General features: G+C 54.9%; 1 protein-coding gene across 1 annotated transcript in view; it reads left to right on the forward strand.

Moving 5' to 3' along the window:
- The window catches only part of LOC112978874 (mucin-19-like), a 58,468-nt gene that overhangs the window by 19,607 nt on the left and 13,420 nt on the right, over positions 1–25,441 (forward strand). Inside the window, exons 3-4 of the mRNA XM_064497214.1 lie at positions 297–23,183; positions 24,911–25,436. Coding sequence (XP_064353284.1) covers positions 297–23,183; positions 24,911–25,436 — 23,413 coding nt within the window. The remainder of the gene's footprint in view (positions 1–296; positions 23,184–24,910; positions 25,437–25,441) is intronic.

Here is a 25,441-nt window from a genome sequence, read left to right on the forward strand (position 1 = left end):
AGTGTTACCTAACCAGACTGGTATGCCTCACAAGAAGAGAAACTTCTGAAGTGACACAACAAACCTGACTGGGGAGAGACTGGAAAGGCATGGGGTATGATTCTTGTAAAGGACTATTAATAGAATGAGCCCCTCCTTAGAAACATATAATCTAGATGTTTTTGAATATTTGCATAACTAATTCTTTTAGGCTGACAAGCACATGTATTGTGTTGTCATTCCATGAGTTACATATGGATGAATAACAGGTTTTTCAGTTGCAGACAAATCAGAAAATCTCCCAACTACTATTGCAGGCCTGCAAACTACTCCAGGAATCGCTCCCACCCAGGCAGAGGCATTGACAACGTCCACTCCAACAACACCCGTGCCAACTAGCATGTCCACTGAGGGGCCAAAAAGCAGAGCTGTTGAGACAAGCACTCCCGTCAGCAAGTCTGCGGCAATCACCCCTGCTTCCCAAAAGACAACTGCTGCCTCCCCAGCTCCCCATTCTTCCTCTACTGCACCAACAGCTCCGCAGGGGACGAGCACTGGTCCCTCGACTATTACCACAGTCCCAGCAACTAGTGGAGGAATCGCTTCCACCCAGGCAGAGGCATCGACAACGTCCATTCTGACAACACCTGTGCTAACTAGCATGTCGACTGAGGGACCAACAAGCCAAGCTGTTGAGACAAGCACTCCCATCACAAAGTCCATGGCTATCACCCCTGCTTCCGAAAAGACTACTGCTGCCTCCCCAGCTCCCCATTCTTCCACAACTGCACCAACAGTTCCACAAGGGACGAGCACTGGTCCCTTGACTACTACTGCAGTCCCACCAACTAGTGGAGGAATCACTTACACCCAGGCAGAGGCATTTACAACGTCCACTCCGACAACACCCATGCCAACTAGCATGTCTATAGAGGGGTCGACAAACCGAGCTGTTGAGACAAGCACTCCCATCAGCAAGTCTGCGGCTATTACCACTGCTTCCCAAACGAGCACAGCATCTCCCACAGCTCTCAGTCCTTCCTCTGATGCAACAAGAGCTCTGCGGGGGAAGAGCACAGGTCCCCTGACTCCTATCGCAGTCCGAACAATTAGTGCAAGAATCGCCTCCACCCAGGCAGAGGCATTGACAACATCAAGTCCGACAACACCCGTGCCAACTAGCCTGTCAACTGAGGGACCAACAACCCAAGCTGCTGAGACAACCGCTGCCATCACTAAGTCCCCGGCTATAACCACTGCTTCCCGAAAGACTACTGCTGCCTCCCCAGCTCCCCATTCTTCCTCTGCTGCAACAAGAGCTCTGCAGGGGACAAGCATTGGTCCCTCGACTCCTGCCGCAGTCCCACCAACTATTGGAGGAATCGCTTCCACCCAGGCAGAAGCATCGACAATGTCCACTCTGATAACACCCGTGCCAACTAGCCTGTCCACTGAGGGGACAACAAGCCAAGCTGTTGAGACAACCGCTCCCATCACTAAGTCCCCGGCTATCACCACTGCTTACCGAAAGACTACTGCTGCCTCCCCAGCTCCCCATTCTTCCTCTGCTGCAACAGGAGCTCCGCAGGGGACCAGTGATGGTCACCTGACTACTACCGCAGTCCCACCAACTAGTGGAGGAATCACTTCCACCCATGCAGAGGCATCGACAACGTCCACTCCGACAACACCCGTGCCAACTAGCATGTCCACTGAGGGGTCAAGTAGCAACGCTGTTGAGACAACCGCTCCCATCACAAAGTCCATGACTATCACCCCTGCTTCCCGAAAGACTACTGCAGCCTCCCCAGCTCCCCATTCTTCCACAACTGCACCAACAGTTCCACAAGGGACGAGCGCTGGTCCCTTGACTCCTGCCACAGTCCCACCAACTAGTGGAGGAATCGCTTCCACCCAGGCAGAGGCATCGACAACATCCACTCCGACAACACCCATGCCAACTAGCATGTCCACTGAGGGGTCAAGTAGCCAAGCTGTTGAGACAAGCACTCCCATCACTAAGTCCCCGGCTATCACCCCTGCTTCCCGAAAGACTACTGCTGCCTCCCCAGCTCCCCATTCTTCCTCTGCTGCAACAGGAGTTCCGCAGGGGACGAGCACTGGTCCCCCGACTACTACCGCAGTCCCACCAACTAGTCCAGGAATCACTTCCACCCAGGCAGAGGCATCGACAACGTCCACTCCGACAACACCCGTGCCAACTAGCATGTCGACTGATGGGCCCAGAAGCCCAGCTGTTGAGACAAGCACTCCCATCACACAGTCCATGGCTATCACCCCTGCTTCCCAAAAGACTACTGCTGCCTCCCCAGCTCCCCATTCTTCCTCTACTGCACCAACAGTTCCACAAGGGACGAGCGCTGGTCCCTCGACTCCTATCGCAGTGCCACCAACTAGTGCAAGAATCGCTTCCACCCAGGCAGAGGCATCGACAGCATCCATTCCGCCAACACCCGTGCCAACTAGCATGTCTACAGAGGGGTCAAGAAGCCAAGCTGTTGAGACAACCGCTCCCATCAGCAAGTCTGCGGCTATTACCACTGCTTCCCGAAAGACGACTGCTGCCTCCCCAGCACCCCATTCTTCCTCTGCTGCACCAACAGCTCCACAGGGGATGAGTACTGGTCCCTCGGCTATTACCACAGTCCCATCAACTAGTGGAGGAATCGCTTCCACCCAGGCAGAGGCATCGACAACGTCCACTCCGACAACACCCATGCCAACTAGCATGTCCACTGAGGGGTCAAGTAGCCAAGCTGTTGAGACAACCGCTGCCATAACCAAATCCACAGCTATCACCACTGCTTCCCAAACGAGGACAGCATCTCCCACAGCTGTCAGTCCTTCCTCTACGGCAACAAGAGCTCCCCAAGGGACGAGCGCTGGTCCCTCGACTCCTATCGCAGTGCCACCAACTAGTGCAAGAATCGCTTCCACCCAGGCAGAGGCATCGACAACGTCCACTCCGACAACACCCGTGCCAACTAGCATGTCCACTGAGGGGTCAAGTAGCAACGCTGTTGAGACAAGCACTCCCATAACCAAATCCACAGCTATCACCACTGCTTCCCAAACGAGGACAGCATCTCCCACAGCTCTCAGTCCTTCCTCTACGGCAACAAGAGCTCCCCAAGGGACGAGCGCTGGTCCCTCGACTCCTATCGCAGTGCCACCAACTAGTGCAAGAATCGCTTCCACCCAGACAGAGGCATCGACAACGTCCACTCCGACAACACCCGTGCCAACTAGCATGTCCACTGAGGGACCAACAAGCCAAGCTGTTGAGACAAGCACTCCCATCACAAAGTCCATGGCTATCACCCCTGCTTCCCAAAAGACTACTGCTGCCTCCCCAGCTCCCCATTCTTCCTCTACTGCACCAACAGTTCCACAAGGGACGAGCACTGGTCCCTCGACTCCTGCCGCAGTCCCACCAACTAGTGGAGGAATCGCTTCCACCCAGACAGAGGCGTCGACAACGTCCACTCTGACAACACCTGTGCCAACTAGCATATCTACAGAGGGGTCAAGAAGCCAAGCTGTGGAGACAAGCACTCCCATCAGCAAGTCTGCGGCTATCACCCCTGCTTCCCGAAAGATGACTGCTGCCTCCCCAGCTCCCCATTCTTCCTCTGCTGCAACAGGAGCTCTGCAGGGCACCAGTGCTGGTCCCCCGACTACTAGCGCAGTCCAACCAACTAGTGGAGGAATCGCTTCCACCCAGGCAGAGGCATCGACAACGTCCACTCCGACAACACCCATGCCAACTAGCATGTCCACTGAGGGTGCAAGAAGCCAAGCTGTTGAGACAAGCACTCCCATAACCAAATCCACGGCTATCACTGCTTCCCAAATGAGGACAGCATCTCCCACAGCTCTCAGTCCTTCCTCTACGGCAACAAGAGCTCCCCAAGGGACGAGCACTGGTCCCTCGACTCCTAGCGCAGTCCCACCAACTAGTGGAGGAATCGCTTCCACCCAGACAGAGGCGTCGACAACGTCCACTCCGACAACACCCGTGCCAACTAGCATGTCCACTGAGGGACCAACAAGCCGAGCTGTTGAGACAAGCACTCCCATCAGCAAGTCTGCGGCTATTACCATTGCTTCCCGAAAGACTACTGCTGCCTCCCCAGCTCCCCATTCTTCCTCTGCTGCAACAGGAGCTCCGCAGGGGACGAGCACTGGTCCCTTGACTACTACTGCAGTCCCACCAACTAGTGGAGGAATCGCTTCCACCCAGACAGAGGCGTCGACAACGTCCACTCCGCCAACACCCGTGCCAACTAGCATGTCTACAGAGGGGTCAAGAAGCCAAGCTGTTGAGACAACCGCTCCCATTATCAAATCCACGGCTATCACCACTGCTTACCGAACCATTACAGCATCTCCCACCGCTCCCCATTCTTCCATAACTGCACCAACAGCTCCGCAGGGAACGAGCACTGGTCCCTCGACTATTACCACAGTGCCACCAACTAGTGGAGGAATCGCTCCCACCCATGCAGAGGCATCGACAACGTCCACTCCGCCAACACCCGTGCCAACTAGCATGTCCACTGAGGGGTCAAGTAGCCAAGCTGTTGAGACAACCGCTGCCATCACTAAGTCCCCGGCTATCACCCCTGCTTCCCGAAAGACGACTGCTGCCTCCCCAGCTCCCCATTCTTCCTCTGCTGCAACAGGAGCTCTGCAGGGGACCAGTGCGGGTCCCCCGACTCCTAGCGCAGTCCCACCAACTAGTGGAGGAATCACTTCCACCCAGGCAGAGGCATCGACAAGGTCCACTCCGACAACACCCATGCCAACTAGCATGTCCACTGAGGGCGCAAGAAGCCAAGCTGTTGAGACAAGCACTCCCATAACCAAATCCACGGCTATCACTGCTTCCCAAATGAAGACAGCATCTCCCACAGCTCTCAGTCTTTCCTCTACCGCAACAAGAGCTGCCCAAGGGACGAGCACTGGTCCCTCGACTATTACCACAGTGCCACCAACTAGTGGAGGAATCGCTCCCACCCATGCAGAGGCATCGACAACGTCCACTCCGCCAACACCCGTGCCAACTAGCATGTCCACTGAGGGGTCAAGTAGCCAAGCTGTTGAGACAACCGCTGCCATCACTAAGTCCCCGGCTATCACCCCTGCTTCCCGAAAGACGACTGCTGCCTCCCCAGCTCCCCATTCTTCCTCTGCTGCAACAGGAGCTCTGCAGGGGACCAGTGCGGGTCCCCCGACTCCTAGCGCAGCCCCACCAACTAGTGGAGGAATCGCTTCCACCCAGGCAGAGGCATCAACAGCGTCCACTCCGACAACACCCGTGCCAACTAGCATGTCCACTGAGGGGTCAAGTAGCCAAGCTGTTGAGACAACCGCTCCCATCAGCAAGTCTGCGGCTATTACCACTGCTTCCCGAAAGACGACTGCTGCCTCCCCAGCTCCCCATTCTTCCACAACTGCACCAACAGCTCCGCAGGGGACGAGCACTGGTCCCTCGACTATTACTGCAGTCCCATCAACTAGTGGAGGAATCGCTTCCACCCATGCAGAGGCATCGACAACGTCCACTCCGCCAGCACCCGTGCCAACTAGCATGTCCACTGAGGGGTCAAGTAGCAACGCTGTTGAGACAAGCACTCCCATAACCAAATCCACAGCTATCACCACTGCTTCCCAAACGAGGACAGCATCTCCCACAGCTCTCAGTCCTTCCTCTATGGCAACAAGAGCTCCCCAAGGGACGAGCACTGGTCCCTCGACTCCTGCCTCAGTCCCACCAACTAGTGGAGGAATCGCTTCCACCCAGACAGAGGCGTCGACAACGTCCACTCTGACAACACCCGTGCCAACTAGCATGTCTACAGAGGGGTCAAGAAGCCAAGCTGTTGAGAGAACCGCTCCCATCAGCAAGTCTGCGGCTATCACCCCTGCTTCCCGAAAGACGACTGCTGCCTCCCCAGCTCCCCATTCTTCCTCTGCTGCAACAGGAGCTCTGCAGGGCATCAGTGCTGGTCCCCCGACTACTAGCGCAGTCCAACCAACTAGTGGAGGAATCGCTTCCACCCAGGCAGAGGCATCGACAACGTCCACTCCGACAACACCCATGCCAACTAGCATGTCCACTGAGGGTGCAAGAAGCCAAGCTGTTGAGACAAACACTCCCATAACCAAATCCACGGCTATCACTGCTTCCCAAATGAGGACAGCGTCTCCCACAGCTCTCAGTCCTTCCTCTACGGCAACAAGAGCTCCCCAAGGGACGAGCACTGGTCCCTCGACTCCTGCCGCAGTCCCACCAACTAGTGGAGGAATCGCTTCCACCCAGACAGAGGCGTCGACAACGTCCACTCCGCCAACACCCGTGCCAACTAGCATGTCCACTGAGGGCCCAACAAGCCGAGCTGTTGAGACAAGCGCTCCCATCAGCAAGTCTGCGGCTATTACCACTGCTTCCCGAAAGACGACTGCTGCCTCCCAAGCTCCCCATTCTTCCACAACTGCACCAACAGTTCCACAAGGGACGAGCACTGGTCCCTCGACTCCTGCCGCAGTCCCACCAACTAGTGGAGGAATCGCTTCCACCCATGCAGAGGCATCAACAGCGTCCACTCCGACAACACCCGTGCCAACTAGCATGTCCACTGAGGGGTCAAGTAGCCAAGCTGTTGAGACAACCGCTCCCATCAGCAAGTCTGCGGCTATTACCACTGCTTCCCGAAAGACGACTGCTGCCTCCCCAGCTCCCCATTCTTCCACAACTGCACCAACAGCTCCGCAGGGGACGAGCACTGGTCCCTCGACTATTACCACAGTGGCACCAACTAGTGGAGGAATCGCTTCCACCCAGGCAGAGGCGTCGACAACGTCCACTCCGCCAACACCCGTGCCAACTAGCATGTCTACAGAGGGGTCAAGAAGCCAAGCTGTTGAGACAACCACTCCCATCAGCAAGTCCCCGGCTATCACCCCTGCTTCCCGAAAGACGACTGCTGCCTCCCCAGCTCCCCATTCTTCCTCTGCTGCAACAGGAGCTCTGCAGGGGACCAGTGCGGGTCCCCCGACTACTAGCGCAGTCCCACCAACTAGTGGAGGAATCGCTTCCACCCAGACAGAGGCATCGACAACGTCCACTCCGACAACACCCATGCCAATTAGCATGTCCACTGAGGGTGCAAGAAGCCAAGCTGTTGAGACAAGCACTCCCATAACCAAATCCATGGCTATCACTGCTTCCAAAATGAGGACAGCATCTCCCACAGCTCTCAGTCCTTCCTCTACGGCAACAAGAGCTCCCCAAGGGATGAGCACTGGTCCCTCGACTCCTGCCGCAGTCCCACCAACTAGTGGAGGAATCGCCTCCACCCATGCAGAGGCATCAACAGCGTCCACTCCGACAACACCCGTGCCAACTAGCATGTCTACAGAGGGGTCAAGAAGCCAAGCTGTTGAGACAACCGCTCCCATTATCAAATCCACAGCTATCACCACTGCTTACCGAACCATTACAGCATCTCCCACCGCTCCCCTTTCTTCCATAAGTGCACCAACAGCTCCGCAGGGGACGAGCACTGGTCCCTCGACTATTACCACAGTGCCACCAACTAGTGGAGGAATCGCTCCCACCCATGCAGAGGCATCGACAACGTCCACTCCGCCAACACCCGTGCCAACTAGCATGTCCACTGAGGGACCAACAAGCCAAGCTGTTGAGACAACCGCTGCCATCACTAAGTCCCCGGCTATCACCCCTGCTTCCCGAAAGACGACTGCTGCCTCCCCAGCTCCCCATTCTTCCTCTGCTGCAACAGGAGCTCTGCAGGGGACCAGTGCGGGTCCCCCGACTACTAGCGCAGTCCCACCAACTAGTGGAGGAATCGCTTCCACCCAGGCAGAGGCATCGACAACATCCACTCCGACAACACCCGTGCCAACTAGCATGTCCACTGAGGGCGCAAGAAGCCAAGCTGTTGAGACAAGCACTCCCATAACCAAATCCACGGCTATCACTGCTTCCCAAACGAGCACAGCATCTCCCACAGCTCTCAGTCTTTCCTCTACCGCAACAAGAGCTGCCCAAGGGACGAGCACTGGTCCCTCGACTCCTAGCGCAGTCCCACCAACTAGTGGAGGAATCGCTTCCACCCAGGCAGAGGCATCAACAGCGTCCACTCCGCCAACACCCGTGCCAACTAGCATGTCTACAGAGGGGTCAAGAAGCCAAGCTGTTGAGACAACCGCTCCCATCAGCAAGTCTGCGGCTATTACCACTGCTTCCCGAAAGACGACTGCTGCCTCCCAAGCTCCCCATTCTTCCACAACTGCACCAACAGCTCCGCAGGGGACGAGCACTGGTCCCTCGACTATTACCACAGTGGCACCAACTAGTGGAGGAATTGCTTCCACCCATGCAGAGGTATCGACAACGTCCACTCCGACAACACCCATGCCAACTAGCATGTCCACTGAGGGGTCAAGTAGCCAAGCTGTTGAGACAACCGCTGCCATCACTAAGTCCCCGGCTATCACCCCTGCTTCCCAAAAGACTACTGCTGCCTCCCCAGCTCCCCATTCTTCCTCTGCTGCAACAGGAGCTCCGCAGGGGACGAGCGCTGGTCCCCCGACTACTAGCGCAGTCCCACCAACTAGTGGAGGAATCACTTCCACCCAGGCAGAGGCATCGACAACGTCCACTCCGCCAACACCCGTGCCAACTAGCATGTCCACTGAGGGGTCAAGTAGCCAAGCTGTTGAGACAACCGCTGCCATCACTAAGTCCCCGGCTATCACCCCTGCTTCCCGAAAGACGACTGCTGCCTCCCCAGCTCCCCATTCTTCCTCTGCTGCAACAGGAGCTCTGCAGGGGACCAGTGCGGGTCCCCCGACTACTAGCGCAGTCCCACCAACTAGTGGAGGAATCGCTTCCACCCAGACAGAGGCATCGACAACGTCCACTCCGCCAACACCCATGCCAACTAGCATGTCCACTGAGGGTGCAAGAAGCCAAGCTGTTGAGACAAGCACTCCCATAACCAAATCCATGGCTATCACTGCTTCCAAAATGAGGACAGCATCTCCCACAGCTCTCAGTCCTTCCTCTACGGCAACAAGAGCTCCCCAAGGGATGAGCACTGGTCCCTCGACTCCTGCCGCAGTCCCACCAACTAGTGGAGGAATCGCCTCCACCCATGCAGAGGCATCAACAGCGTCCACTCCGACAACACCCGTGCCAACTAGCATGTCTACAGAGGGGTCAAGAAGCCAAGCTGTTGAGACAACCGCTCCCATTATCAAATCCACAGCTATCACCACTGCTTACCGAACCATTACAGCATCTCCCACCGCTCCCCTTTCTTCCATAAGTGCACCAACAGCTCCGCAGGGGACGAGCACTGGTCCCTCGACTATTACCACAGTGCCACCAACTAGTGGAGGAATCGCTCCCACCCATGCAGAGGCATCGACAACGTCCACTCCGCCAACACCCGTGCCAACTAGCATGTCCACTGAGGGACCAACAAGCCAAGCTATTGAGACAACCGCTGCCATCACTAAGTCCCCGGCTATCACCCCTGCTTCCCGAAAGACGACTGCTGCCTCCCCAGCTCCCCATTCTTCCTCTGCTGCAACAGGAGCTCTGCAGGGGACCAGTGCGGGTCCCCCGACTACTAGCGCAGTCCCACCAACTAGTGGAGGAATCGCTTCCACCCAGGCAGAGGCATCGACAACATCCACTCCGACAACACCCGTGCCAACTAGCATGTCCACTGAGGGCGCAAGAAGCCAAGCTGTTGAGACAAGCACTCCCATAACCAAATCCACGGCTATCACTGCTTCCCAAACGAGCACAGCATCTCCCACAGCTCTCAGTCTTTCCTCTACCGCAACAAGAGCTGCCCAAGGGACGAGCACTGGTCCCTCGACTCCTAGCGCAGTCCCACCAACTAGTGGAGGAATCGCTTCCACCCAGGCAGAGGCATCAACAGCGTCCACTCCGCCAACACCCGTGCCAACTAGCATGTCTACAGAGGGGTCAAGAAGCCAAGCTGTTGAGACAACCGCTCCCATCAGCAAGTCTGCGGCTATTACCACTGCTTCCCGAAAGACGACTGCTGCCTCCCAAGCTCCCCATTCTTCCACAACTGCACCAACAGCTCCGCAGGGGACGAGCACTGGTCCCTCGACTATTACCACAGTGGCACCAACTAGTGGAGGAATTGCTTCCACCCATGCAGAAGTATCGACAACGTCCACTCCGACAACACCCGTGCCAACTAGCATGTCCACTGAGGGGTCAAGTAGCCAAGCTGTTGAGACAACCGCTGCCATCACTAAGTCCCCGGCTATCACCCCTGCTTCCCAAAAGACTACTGCTGCCTCCCCAGCTCCCCATTCTTCCTCTGCTGCAACAGGAGCTCCGCAGGGGACGAGCGCTGGTCCCCCGACTACTAGCGCAGTCCCACCAACTAGTGGAGGAATCACTTCCACCCAGGCAGAGGCATCGACAACGTCCACTCCGCCAACACCCGTGCCAACTAGCATGTCCACTGAGGGGTCAAGTAGCCAAGCTGTTGAGACAACCGCTGCCATCACTAAGTCCCCGGCTATCACCCCTGCTTCCCGAAAGACGACTGCTGCCTCCCCAGCTCCCCATTCTTCCTCTGCTGCAACAGGAGCTCTGCAGGGGACCAGTGCGGGTCCCCCGACTACTAGCGCAGTCCCACCAACTAGTGGAGGAATCACTTCCACCCCGGCAGAGGCATCGACAAGGTCCACTCCGACAACACCCGTGCCAACTAGCATGTCCACTGAGGGCGCAAGAAGCCAAGCTGTTGAGACAAGCACTCCCATAACCAAATCCACGGCTATCACTGCTTCCCAAATGAAGACAGCATCTCCCACAGCTCTCAGTCTTTCCTCTACGGCAACAAGAGCTGCCCAAGGGACGAGCACTGGTCCCTCGACTCCTAGCGCAGTCCCACCAACTAGTGGAGGAATCGCTTCCACCCATGCAGAGGCATCAACAGCGTCCACTCCGACAACACCCGTGCCAACTAGCATGTCCACTGAGGGGTCAAGTAGCCAAGCTGTTGAGACAACCGCTCCCATCAGCAAGTCTGCGGCTATTACCACTGCTTCCCGAAAGACGACTGCTGCCTCCCCAGCTCCCCATTCTTCCACAACTGCACCAACAGCTCCGCAGGGGACGAGCACTGGTCCCTCGACTATTACCACAGTGGCACCAACTAGTGGAGGAATTGCTTCCACCCATGCAGAGGCATCGACAACGTCCACTCCGACAACACCCGTGCCAACTAGCATGTCCACTGAGGGGTCCAGTAGCAACGCTGTTGAGACAAGCACTCCCATAACCAAATCCACAGCTATCACCACTGCTGCCCAAACGAGGACAGCATCTCCCACAGCTCTCAGTCCTTCCTCTACGGCAACAAGAGCTCCCCAAGGGACGAGCGCTGGTCCCTCGACTCCTATCGCAGTGCCACCAACTAGTGCAAGAATCGTTTCCACCCAGACAGAGGCATTGACAATGTCCACTCCGACAACACCCGTGCCAACTAGCATGTCCACTGAGGGACCAACAAGCCAAGCTGTTGAGACAAGCACTCCCATCACAAAGTCGATCGCTATCACCCCTGCTTCCCAAAAGACTACTGCTGCCTCCCCAGCTCCCCATTCTTCCACAACTGCACCAACAGTTCCACAGGGGACGAGCACTGGTCCCTCGACTCCTGCCGCAGTCCCACCAACTAGTGGAGGAATCGCTTCCACCCAGGCAGAGGCATCAACAGCGTCCACTCCGCCAACACCCATGCCAACTAGCATGTCTACAGAGGGGTCAAGAAGCCAAGCTGTTGAGACAACCGCTCCCATCAGCAAGTCTGCGGCTATCACCCCTGCTTCCCGAAAGACGACTGCTGCCTCCCCAGCTCCCCATTCTTCCTCTGCTGCAACAGGAGCTCTGCAGGGGACCAGTGCTGGTCCCCCGACTACTACTGCAGTCCCACCAAATAGTGGAGGAATCACTTCCACCCAGGCAGAGGCATCGACAACGTCCACTCCGACAACACCCGTGCCAACTAGCATGTCCACTCTGGGTGCAAGAAGCCAAGCTGTTGAGACAACCGCTCCCATAACCAAATCCACGGCTATCACTGCTTCCCAAATGAGGACAGCGTCTCCCACAGCTCTCAGTCCTTCCTCTACGGCAACAAGAGCTCCCCAAGAGATGAGCACTGGTCCCTCGACTCCTATCGCAGTACCACCAACTAGTGGAGGAATCGCCTCCACCCATGCAGAGGCATCAACAAGGTCCACTCCGACAACACCCGTGCCAACTAGCATGTCTACAGAGGGGTCAAGAAGCCAAGATGTTGAGACAAGCGCTCCCATTATCAAATCCACGGCTATCACCACTGCTTACCGAACCATTACAGCATCTCCCACCGCTCCCCATTCTTCCACAACTGCACCAGCAGCTCCGCAGGGGACGAGCAGAGGTCTCCCGACTACTACTGCAGTCCCAGCAACTAGTGGAGGAATCGCTTCCACCCAGACAGAGGCATCGACAACGTCCACTCCGCCAACACCTGTTCCAACTAGCATGTCCACTGAGGGACCAACAAGCCAAGCTGTTGAGACAAGCACTCCCATCACAAAGTCCATGGCTATTACCATTGCTTCCCGAAAGACTACTGCTGCCTCCCCAGCTCCCCATTCTTCCACAACTGCACCAACAGTTCCACAGGGGACGAGCACTGGTCCCTCGACTATTACCACAGTGCCACCAACTAGTGGAGGAATTGCCTCCACCCAGGCAGAGGCATCGACAACGTCCACTCCGCCAACACCCGTGCCAACTAGCATGTCCACTGAGGGCCCAACAAGCCGAGCTGTTGAGACAAGCGCTCCCATCAGCAAGTCTGCGGCTATTACCACTACTTCCCGAAAGATGACTGCTGCCTCCCCAGCTTCCCATTCTTCCACAACTGCACCAACAGCTCCGCAGGGGACGAGCACTGGTCCCTCGACTATTACCACAGTGGCACCAACTAGTGGAGGAATTGCTTCCACCCATGCAGAGGCATCGACAACGTCCACTCCGCCAACACCCGTGCCAACTAGCATGTCTACAGAGGGGTCAAGAAGCCAAGCTGTTGAGACAACCACTCCCATAACCAAATCCACGGCTATCACCACTGCTTACCGAACCATTACAGCATCTTCCACAGCGCCCCATTCTTCCACAACTGCACCAACAGCTCCGCAGGGGACGAGCGCTGGTCACCCGACTCCTGCCGCAGTCCCAGCAACTAGTGGAGGAATCGCTCCCACGCAGGCAGAAGCATCGACAACGTCCACTCTGACAACACCTGTGCCAACTAGCATGTCTACAGAGGGGTCAAGAAGCCAAGCTGTTGAGACAACCGCTCCCATCAGCAAGTCTGTGGCTATTACCACTGCTTCCCGAAAGACGACTGCTGCCTCCCCAGCTCCCCATTCTTCCACAACTACACCAACAGTTCCACAGGGGACGAGCACTGGTCCCTCGACTATTACCACAGTCGCATCAACTAGTGGAGGAATCGCTCCCACCCAGGCAGAGGCATCGACAATGTCCACTCCGACAACACCCATGCCAACTAGCATGTCCACTGAGGGGTCAAGTAGCCAAGCTGTTGAGTCAACCGCTCCCATCACTAAGTCCCCGGCTATCACCCCTGCTTCCCGAAAGACTACTGCTGCCTCCCCAGCTCCCCATTCTTCCTCTGCTGCACCAACAGTTCCACAAGGGACGAGCGCTGGTCCCCCGACTACTACCACAGTCCCACCAAGTAGTCCAGGAATCACTTCCACCCAGGCAGAAGCGTCGACAACGGCCACTCCGCCAACACCCGTGCCAACTAGCATGTCTACAGAGGGGTCAAGTAGCCAAGCTGTTGAGAGAACCGCTCCCATCACTAAGTCCCCGGCTATCACCCCTGCTTCCCGAAAGACTACTGCTGCCTCCCCAGCTCCCCATTCTTCCACAACTGCACCAACAGCTCCGCAGGGGACAAGCACTGGTCCCTCGACTATTACCACAGTGCCACCAACTAGTGGAGGAATCGCTTCCACCCATGCAGAGGCATCGACAACGTCCACTCCGACAACACCCGTGCCAACTAGCATGTCCACTGAGGGGTCAAGTAGCCAAGCTGTTGAGACAACCGCTGCCATCACTAAGTCCCCGGCTATCACCCCTGCTTCCCGAAAGACTACTGCTGCCTCCCCAGCTCCCCATTCTTCCTCTGCTGCAACAGGAGGTCTGCAGGGGACCAGTGCTGGTCCCCCGACTACTAGCGCAGTCCCACCAACTAGTGGAGGAATCACTTCCACCCAGGCAGAGGCATCGACAACGTCCACTCCGACAACACCCGTGCCAACTAGCATGTCCACTGAGGGACCAACAAGCCAAGCTGTTGAGACAAGCACTCCCATCACAAAGTCCATGACTATCACCCCTGCTTCCCGAAAGACTACTGCAGCCTCCCCAGCTCCCCATTCTTCCACAACTGCACCAACAGTTCCACAAGGGACGAGCGCTGGTCCCTTGACTCCTGCCACAGTCCCACCAACTAGTGCAAGAATCACTTCCACCCAGGCAGAGGCATCGACAAGGTCCACTCCGCCAACACCCGTGCCAACTAGCATGTCTACAGAGGGGTCAAGAAGCCCAGCTGTTGAGACAACCGCTCCTATTATCGAGTCCACGGCTATCACCACTGCTTACCGAACCATTACAGCATCTTCCACAGCGCCCCATTCTTCCACAACTGCACCAACAGCTCCGCAGGGGACGAGCAGAGGTCTCCCGAGTACTACTGCAGTCCCAGCAACTAGTGGAGGAATCGCTTCCACCCAGGCAGAGGCGTCGACAACGTCCACTCCGACAACACCCATGCCAACTAGCATGTCCACTGAGGGACCAACAAGCCGAGATGTTGAGACAAGCACTCCCATCACAAAGTCCATGGCTATCACCCCTGCTTCCCGAAAGACTACTGCTGCCTCCCCAGCTCTGCATTCTTCCACAACTGCACCAACAGTTCCACAAGGGACGAGCACTGGTCCCTCGACTCCTGCCGCAGTCCCACCAACTAGTGGAGGAATCGCTTCCACCCATGCAGAGGCATCGACAACGTCCACTCCGACAACACCCGTGCCAACTAGCATGTCTGCAGAGGGGTCAAGAAGCCAAGCTGTTGAGACAACCGCTCCCATCAGCAAGTCTGCGGCTATTACCACTGCTTCCCGAAAGACGACTGCTGCCTCCCCAGCTCCCCATTCTTCCACAGCTGCACCAACAGTTCCACAGGGGACGAGCACTGGTCCCTCGACTATTACCACAGTGCCACCAACTAGTGGAGGAATCGCTTCCACCCAGGCAGAGGCATCGACAACGTCCACACTGATAACACCCGTGCCTACTAGCCTGTCCACTCAGGGCCCAAAAATCCGAGCTGTTGAGACAACCGCTGCCATCACTAAGTCCCCGGCTATCACCCCTGCTTCCCAAAAGACTACTGCAGCCTCCCCAGCTCCCCATTCTTCCTCTGCTGCAACAGGAGCTCTGCAGGGGACCAGTGCTGGTTCCTCGACTACTACCGCAGTCCCACCAACTACTCCAGGAATCACTTCCACCCAGGCAGAGGCATTGACAAGGTCCACTCCGACAACACCCGTGGCAACTAGCATGTCGACTGAGGGGCCCAGAAGCCGAGCTGTTGAGACAAGCACTCCCATCACACAGTCCATGGCTATCACCCCTGCTTCCCGAAAGACTACTGCTGCGTCCCCAGCTCCCCATTCTTCCACAACTGCACGAACAGTTCCACAAGGGACGAGTGCTGGTCCCTCGACTCCTGCCACAGTCCCACCAACTAGTGGAGGAATCACTTCCACCCAGGCAGAGGCATCGACAACGTCCACTCCGCCAACACCCGTGCCAACTAGCATGTCCACTGAGGGGTCAAGTAGCCAAGCTGTTGAGACAAGCACTCCCATAACCAAATCCACAGCTCTCACCACTGCTTCCCAAACGAGGACAGCATCTCCCACAGCTGTCAGTCCTTCCTCTACGGCAACAAGAGATCCCCAAGGGACGAGCACTGGTCCCTCGACTCCTGCCGCAGTCCCACCAACTAGTGCAAGAATTGCTTCCACCCAGACAGAGGCATCCACAACGTCCACTCTGACAACACCCGTGCCAACTAGCATGTCCACTGAGGGGTCAAGTAGCCAAGCTGTTGAGACAACCGCTGCCATCACTAAGTCCCCGGATATCACCCCTGCTTCCCAAAAGACTACTGCTGCCTCCCCAGCTCCCCATTCTTCCTCTGCTGCAACAGGAGCTCCGCAGGGGACGAGCGCTGGTCCCCCGACTACTAGCGCAGTCCCACCAACTAGTGGAGGAATCACTTCCACCCAGGCAGAGGCATCGACAACGTCCACTCCGCCAACACTCGTGCCAACTAGCATGTCCACTGAGGGGTCAAGTAGCCAAGCTGTTGAGACAACCGCTGCCCTCACTAAGTCCCCGGCTATCACCCCTGCTTCCCGAAAGACGACTGCTGCCTCCCCAGCTCCCCATTCTTCCTCTGCTGCAACAGGAGGTCTGCAGGGGACGAGTGCTGGTCCCCCGACTACTAGCGCAGTCCCACCAACTAGTGGAGGAATCACTTCCACCCAGGCAGAGGCATCGACAACGTCCACTCCGACAACACCCATGCCAACTAGCATGTCCACTGAGGGACCAACAAGCCAAGCTGTTGAGACAAGCACTCGCATCACAAAGTCCATGACTATCACCCCTGCTTCCCGAAAGACTACTGCAGCCTCCCCAGCTCCCCATTCTTCCACAACTGCACCAACAGTTCCACAAGGGACGAGCGCTGGTCCCTTGACTCCTGCCACAGTCCCACCAACTAGTGCAAGAATCACTTCCACCCAGGCAGAGGCATCGACAAGGTCCACTCCGACAACACCCGTGCCAACTAGCATGTCTACAGAGGGGTCAAGAAGCCCAGCTGTTGAGACAACCGCTCCTATTATCAAGTCCACGGCTATCACCACTGCTTACCGAACCATTACAGCATCTTCCACAGCGCCCCATTCTTCCACAACTGCACCAACAGCTCCGCAGGGGACGAGCAGAGGTCTCCCGACTACTACTGCAGTCCCAGCAACTAGTGGAGGAATCGCTTCCACACAGGCAGAGGCGTCGACAACGTCCACTCCGACAACACCCATGCCAACTAGCATGTCCACTGAGGGACCAACAAGCCAAGCTGTTGAGACAACCGCTCCCATCACTAAGTCCCCGGCTATCACCCCTGCTTCCCAAACGAGGACAGCATCTCTCACAGCTGTCAGTCCTTCCTCTACGGCAACAAGAGATCCCCAAGGGATGAGCACTGGTCCCTCGACTCCTATCGCAGTCCCACCAACTAGTGCAAGAATTGCTTCCACCCAGACAGAGGCATCCACAACGTCCACTCTGACAACACCCGTGCCAACTAGCATGTCGACTGAGGGACCAACAAGCCAAGCTGTTGAGACAAGCACTCCCATCACAAAGTCCATGGCTATTACCATTGCTTCCCGAAAGACTACTGCTGCCTCCCCAGCTCCCCATTCTTCCACAACTGCACCAACAGTTCCACAGGGGACGAGCACTGGTCCCTCGACTATTGCCACAGTCCCACCAACTAGTGCAAGAATCGCTTCCACCCAGGCAGAGGCATCGACAACGTCCACTCCGACAACACCCATGCCAACTAGCATGTCCACTGAGGGACCAACAAGCCAAGCTGTTGAGACAAGCACTCCCATCACAAAGTCCATGGCTATCACCCCTGCTTCCAAAAGGACTACTGCTGCCTCCCTAGCTCCCCATTCTTCCTCTGCTGCAACAGGAGCTCTGCAGGGGACCAGTGCTGGTCCCCCGACTACTAGCGCAGTCCCACCAACTAGTGGAGGAATCACTTCCACCCAGGCAGAGGCGTCGACAACGTCCACTCCGGCCGCACCCATGCCAACTAGCATGTCCACTGAGGGGTCAAGAAGCCAAGCTGTTGAGACAACCGCTCCCATTATCAAATCCACGGCTATCACCACTGCTTACCGAACCATTACAGCATCTTCCACAGCTCCCCATTCTTCCACAACTGCACCAACAGCTCCGCAGGGGACGAGCACTGGTCACCCGACTACTACTGCAGTCCCACCAACTAGTGGAGGAATCGTTTCCACCCAGGCAGAGGCATCGACAACGTCCACTCTGACAACACCCATGCCAACTAGCATGTCCACTGAGGGACCAGCAAGCCAAGCTGTTGAGACAAACACTCCCATCACAAAGTCCATGGCTATCACCCCTGCTTCCCGAAAGACGACTGCTGCCTCCCCAGCTCCCCATTCTTCCACAACTGCACCAACAGTTCCACAGGGGACGAGCACTGGTCCCTCGACTATTACCACAGTCCCATCAACTAGTGGCGGAATCGCTTCCACCCAGGCAGAGGCGTCGACAACATCCACTCCAACAACACCCATGGCAACTAGCATGTCCACTGAGGGACCAACAAGCCGAGCTGTTGAGACAACCGCTCCCATCAGCAAGCTTGTGGCTATTACCAATGTTTCCCGAAAGACGACTGCTGCCTCCCCAGCTCCCCATTCTTCCACAGCTGCACCAACAGGTCCACAGGGGATGAGCTTTGGTCCCTCGACTCCTGCCGCAAGCCCACCAACTAGTGGAGGAATCGCTCCCACCCAGGCAGAGGCATCGACAACGTCCACTCCGACAACACCCATGCCAACTAGCATGTCCACTGAGGGACCAACAAGCCAAGCTGTTGAGACAAGCACTCCCACGGCAATGTCCATGCCTATCACCCCTGCTTCCCAGAAGACTACTGCTGCCTCCCCAGCTCTGCATTCTTCCACAACTGCACCAACAGTTCCACAAGGGACGAGCACTGGTCCCTCGACTACCACCACAGTCCCACCAACTAGTGGCGGAATCGCTTCCACCCAGGCAGAGGCATCGACAACGTCCACTCCGACAACATCCAAGGCAACTAGCATGTCGACTGAGGGACCAACAAGCCAAGCTGTTGAGACAAGCGCTCCCATCAGCAAGTCTGCGGCTATTACCACTGCTTCCCGAAACACGACTGCTGCCTCCCCAGCTCCCCATTCTTCCACAACTGCACCAGCAGCTCCGCAGGGGACAAGTGCTGGTCCCCCGACTACTACCGCAGTGCCACCAACTAGTGGAGGAATCGCCTCTACGCAGGCAGAGGCATCGACAACGTCCACTCCGAGAAAACCCGTGCCAACTAGCATGTCCACTGAGGGGTCAAGTAGCCAAGCTGTTGAGACAACCGCTGCCATCGCAAAGTCCCCGGCTATCACCCCTGCTTCCCAAAAGACTACTGCTGCGTCCCCAGCTCCCCATTCTTCCACAACTGCACCAACAGTTCCACAAGGGACGAGCACTGGTCCCTCGACTATTACCACAGTGCCACCAACTAGTGGAGGAATCGCTTCCACCCATGCAGAGGCATCGACAACGTCCACTCCGCCAACACCCGTGCCAACTAGCATGTCTACAGAGGGGTCAAGAAGCCAAGCTGTTGAGACAACCGCTCCCATTATCAAATCCCCGGCTATCACCACCGCTTACCGAACCATTACAGCATCTCCCACAGCTCCCCATTCTTCCACAACTGCACCAACAGCTCCCCATGGGTCCAGCAGAGGTCTCCCGACTACTACTGCAGTCCCACCAACTAGTGGAGGAATCGCTTCCACCCAGGCAGAGGCATCGACAACGTCCACTCCGCCAACACCCGTGCCAACTAGCATGTCGACTGAGGGACCAACAAGCCAAGCTGTTGAGACAACCGCTCCCATCACTAAGTCCCCGGCTATCACCACTGCTTACCGAAAGACTACTGCTGCCTCCCCAGCTCCCCATTCTTCCTCTGCTGCAACAGGAGCTCCGCAGGGGACCAGTGATGGTCACCTGACTACTACTGCAGTGCCACCAACTAGTGGAGGAATCGCTTCCACCCAGACAGAGGCATCGACAACGTCCACTCCAACAACACCCGTGCCAACTAGCATGTCCACTGAGGGGTCAAGTAGCCAAGCTGTTGAGACAAGCACTCCCATAACCAAATCCACGGCTATCACTGCTTCCCAAACGAGCACAGCATCTCCCACAGCTCTTAGTCCTTCCTCTTCCGCAACAAGATCTCCCCAAGGGAAGAGCATTGGTCCCTCGACTACTACCGCAGTGCCACCAACTAGTGGAGGAATCGCTTCCACCCAGGCAGAGGCATCGACAACGTCCACTCCGACAACACCCATGGCAACTAGCATGTCCACTGAGGGACCAACAAGCCAAGCTGTTGAGACAAGCGCTCCCATCACAAAGTCCATGACTATCACCCCTGCTTCCCGAAAGACTACTGCAGCCTCCCCAGCTCCCCATTCTTCCACAACTGCACCAACAGTTCCACAAGGGACGAGCACTGGTCCCTCGACTACTACCGCAGTGCCACCAACTAGTGCAAGAATCGCTTCCACCCATGCAGAGGCATCGACAACGTCCACTCTGACAACACCCATGCCAACTAGCATGTCTACAGAGGGGTCAAGTAGTCAAGCTGTTGAGACAACTGCTCCCATCACAAAGTCGATCGCTGTCACTACTGCTTCCCGAAAGACTACTGCTGCCTCCCCAGCTCCCCATTCTTCCTCTGCTGCAACAGGAGCTCCGCAGGGGACTAGTGCTGGTCACCCGACTACTACTGCAGTCCCACCAACTAGTGGCGGAATCGCTTCCACCCAGGCAGAGGCATCGACAACGTCCACTCCAACACCCATGCCAACTAGCATGTCCACTGAGGGGTCAAGAAGCCAAGCTGTTGACATGACCGCTCCCATAACCAAATCCACGGCTATCACCACTGCTTCCCAAACCATTACAGCATCTCCCACAGCTCTCAGTCCTTTCTCTACTGCCCCAACAGCTCTCCAGGGGACGAGCCGAGGTCTCCCTACTACTACTGCAGTCCCACTAAGTAGTACAGGAATCGCTTCCACCCAGGCAGAGGCATCGACAACGTCCACTCTGACAACACCCATGCCAACTAGCATGTCCACTGAGGGACCAGCAAGCCAAGCTGTTGAGACATCTGCTCCCATCAGCAAGTCCACGACTATCACCACTGCTTCCCAAATGATGACAGCATCTCCCACAGTTCTCAGTCCTTCCTCTGCTGCAACAAGAGCTCTGCAGGGGACAAGCACTGGTCCCCTGACTACTAGCGCAGTCCCACCAACTAGAGGAGGAATCACTTCCACCCAGGCAGAGGCATCGACAAGGTCCGCTCCGACAACACCCGTGCCAACTAGCATGTCCACTGAGGGGCCAACAAGCCGAGCTGTTGAGACAACCGCTCCCATCAGCAAGTCTGCGGCTATTACCACTGCTTCCCGAAAGACTACTGCTGCCTCCCCAGCTCCGCACTCTTCCACAACTGCAACAACAGGTCCCCAAGGGACAAGCACTGGTCCCTTGACTACTACTGCAGTCCCACCAAGTAGTGCAAGAATCGCTTCCACACAGGCAGAGGCATCAACAACGTCCACTCCGAGAAAACCCGTGGCAATTAGCATGTCGACTGAGGGACCAACAAGCCAAGCTGTTGAGACAAGCACTCCCATCAGCAAGTCTGCAGTTATTAGCACTGCTTCCCGAAAGACTACTGCTGCCTCCCCAGCTCTGCATTCTTCCACAACTGCACCAACAGTTGCACAAGGGACAAGCTCTGGTCCCTCAACTCCTACCGCAGTCCCACCAACTAGTGGAGGAATCGCTTCCACCCAGGCAGAGGCGTCGACAACGTCCACTCCGACAACACCTGTGCCAACTAGCATGTCGACTGAAGGACCAACAAGCCAAGCTGTTGAGACAACCGCTCCCATCACTAAGTCCCCGGCTATCACCCCTGCTTCCCAAAAGACGACTGCTGCCTCCCCAGCTCCCCATTCTTCCTCTGCTGCAACAGGAGCTCCGCAGGGGACGAGCACTGGTCACCCGACTACTACTGCAGTCCCACCAACTAGTGGAGGAATCGCTTCCACCCAGGCAGAGGCATCGACAACGTCCACTCCGCCAACACCCGTGCCAACTAGCATGTCCACTGAGGGACCAACAAGCCAAGCTGTTGAGACAAGCGCTCCCATCAGCAAGTCCACGACTATCTCCTCTGCTTCCCAAATGATGACAGCATCTCCCACACCTCTCAGTTCTTCCTCTGCTGCAACAAGAGCTCTTCAGGGGATGAGCATAGGTTCCTCGGCTCCTACCGCAGTCCCACTAACTAGTCCAAGAATTCCTTCCACCCAGTCAGAGGCATTGAGAATGTCAACTCTGACAACACCCGTGCGAACAAGCATGTCCACTGATGTGTCAAGAAGCCAAGCTGCAGGAACCACTGCTCCCATCAGCAAGTCTGCGGTTATTACCACTGCTTCCCGAAAGACGACTGCTGCCTCCCCAGCTCCCCATTCTTCCTCTATTGCACCAACATTTCCCCAAGGTACAAGCACTGGTAGCCCGACTACTACCGCAGTGCCACCAAGTAGTGGAGGAACTGCCTCCACCCAGGCAGAGCAATCAACAGTGTCCACTCCGACACCTTCCATGGCAACTAGCATGTCTACAGAGGGGTCAACAAGCCGAGCTGTTGAGACAACTGCTCCCATCAGCAAGTCCACAGCTATTACCACTGCTTCCCGAAGAATGACTGCTGCATTCCGATCTCCCAGTTCTTACTCCACTCCCACAACAGCTCCCCAGAGGATTAGCACAGTTCCCCTGATTCCTACTGCAGTGCCGGCAACTAGTAGAGGAATAGCCTCCACACAGTCAGAGATGTTGACAAGAACCACTCCAACAAGACCCGCACCAGCTAGTGTGTCCACTGAGGGATCAAGAAGCCAAGCTGTTGAGACCACCGCTCCCATCACAAAGTCCATGGCTCTTACCACTGCTTCCCATACCACAACCGCTTCCTCCCCAGCTCCAAGTTTAGCTCCTTCTAAAGGTATGGAAATAATTGTTCTTTTCTCTTTTATCCCTTGTTTAGAATCATAGAATTATTCTTCCTGACACTTTTATTGAGCTGCTGGGTAGCTATTACTCTTTTCAAGCCTGAAAATAGCGTCACTTAAGAATATGACCATGAGGAAGAGCTGTTCAAAATGTTGGATCACCTGCGAGTTCTCAGGCAGGTATCTTAAGCAATTTGTGAACAGTCAGTCTGTGATCCTCTTCAATTGCTCCTAGAAAACTGGGGAGGTCAAAAGGTCTGGAGACAGGTAGCAATATGATTTTTCTTTGGAGAGGAATAATTTAGGTGGGGGAGGAATTTTCAGCTAACTAGCTTGGCTGCAGTATGCAGAACAACAGTAGAACTCGTTACTAAACAATTAACAATAGCGAAGAGTTAAAAAGAACCAAAAGGAATGGTGTCCATTCAATCTCATTTCATTTTCTGACAAGCAAAGGGAAATCCCGTAGTTATATCAAGAATTTAATCAGGTGTTCACCGCTGATCTACAGTACAGATGAAATCCCCAGGGATGGCTGTTCAACTGGTTGCAAAAGCCCAGTAAAAAACAGCCCTTAATGCTTAGCAGTCAACTGACTTGGTGTTTCAAATGTAACCATTTGCTGGTGTCTGCTTTGTCTGGTTTTTTCATGACTGTTTTGAATGATGGAGTGTAGAATCACAAAAGCTAACAAAATGGAAAATTTTGCAAGTATTTTGGAGGACAAGATTAACATTGAAATGTTTCTGATGAACTGTATTAAAGTTCCAAGTTCCAGAAGATGAAATTCACCCTCCTAGCAAGTTGAAATGTGCATATTGACCTGTTAGAGATATTCCAGTATGTTTGACTCTTCTTCTGTGAAGGCCTCTTTAGAGCACCTTCAGTCCTACATTTCTAGGAGTATGAGAATGAATGAGTTTATCGTGAAGAATATTTTTATTGCTTGTTTGCTATTGCTTGAGAGAGAAGTGAGGTTCATTTTTATAAGGACTAACTAAATAAAAAAAGTCGTCATCAAAGGAGAAAAGAAATAGAAAAATATAGGAGCACCTTAATTATCAAAATCAGGAATCAAAACTTTCCTAAAAGAACAAAAAAGTATTCTGGATACACTTTCCTTAATGCAGTCATAAAAGAGGGAGGCCTCCTTGGATGACTCTGAAATTAGTGCCATCATTTAATTCTGCTTTAATATACTCATTTTTTTGATGTTGAGCAACTAGCTCAAGTAGTGAATAGCACTGTGATTTAAGATATGATAACTACACTGGCTTCTTTATAGCATTATTGTTTGTGAGGCAGAGGTGCAGTGATTTGTTACTGTAAGGTAGTTTCTGACCTCTGGCTCCTTCCCCCTATATCTTTTATTATTGATAAAATAGCCTTTAGGTATTGGGATGTCTTTCCTGGAGAATCGGAAGAATTTTACAAACTTTGCTTTGTCAGACTGAAAAAAATAATGGCAAAGGGTTGCCTTTATCAATGAGTTATTATTCAGATATAGCACCATATAGGTTGAAATTCAGGATGTGAGTATTTTAAATTACTTTCACTGTTTTGAAACCTGTTCCAAAACACACAAAGGAAGAAGAGAAGGAGAGTTCTTATTCATCCTTTAGTCAGAAATCACCAAAATACATTAGACTTAAGATAAGTAAAATAAAAAAAATGATACACAGCAATAAAATTAAAATATATATGATGCATTTTGATTTAGTTTACACAGAAATAATGCAACAAAGAACAGTTAATAACCTGGGAAAACAACGTAAGGAAAATGCCACGTCACCCTCTACTCTTCAGATTGGCAGGACCACAACCATCAGTCCAAAAGTCACAACCACTGCAGAGGAAGCATTTCCCCCTATCACTGACAGAGAGAAAGCGACAGTCCCCTACCTAACGAAAACTGAAAAAAACTTGGTTGCCCTAAAGAGCACTTCTGGAATGAAAACAAAAATGGCATATACCTCAGCTTTACATGAAAAATTGACTATGCCTCTCAAGACAAATACAGCAGGGAGAACAACACTAGCGATCTCTTCCAAGCTACAGACAAACTCTAAATCAACTGACAGCAACTCCCCTCTTGCGGCAGCCACACCAGGTACAGCCACCGTCACAGGCACTTCACCCCTTGAGACAACTACCGCCATCACGTCTACAGCTGCAGAAACAGCCAGCACTGCTCCCCAGTCCACTTCTCCTCCCAAGACTACAGCTTCCCCCACTTCTGCTCTGGCACAAA

The sequence above is a fragment of the Dromaius novaehollandiae genome, chromosome 25 (assembly GCF_036370855.1).
Source record: "Dromaius novaehollandiae isolate bDroNov1 chromosome 25, bDroNov1.hap1, whole genome shotgun sequence".
Taxonomy (NCBI): Eukaryota; Metazoa; Chordata; class Aves; order Casuariiformes; family Dromaiidae; genus Dromaius; species Dromaius novaehollandiae.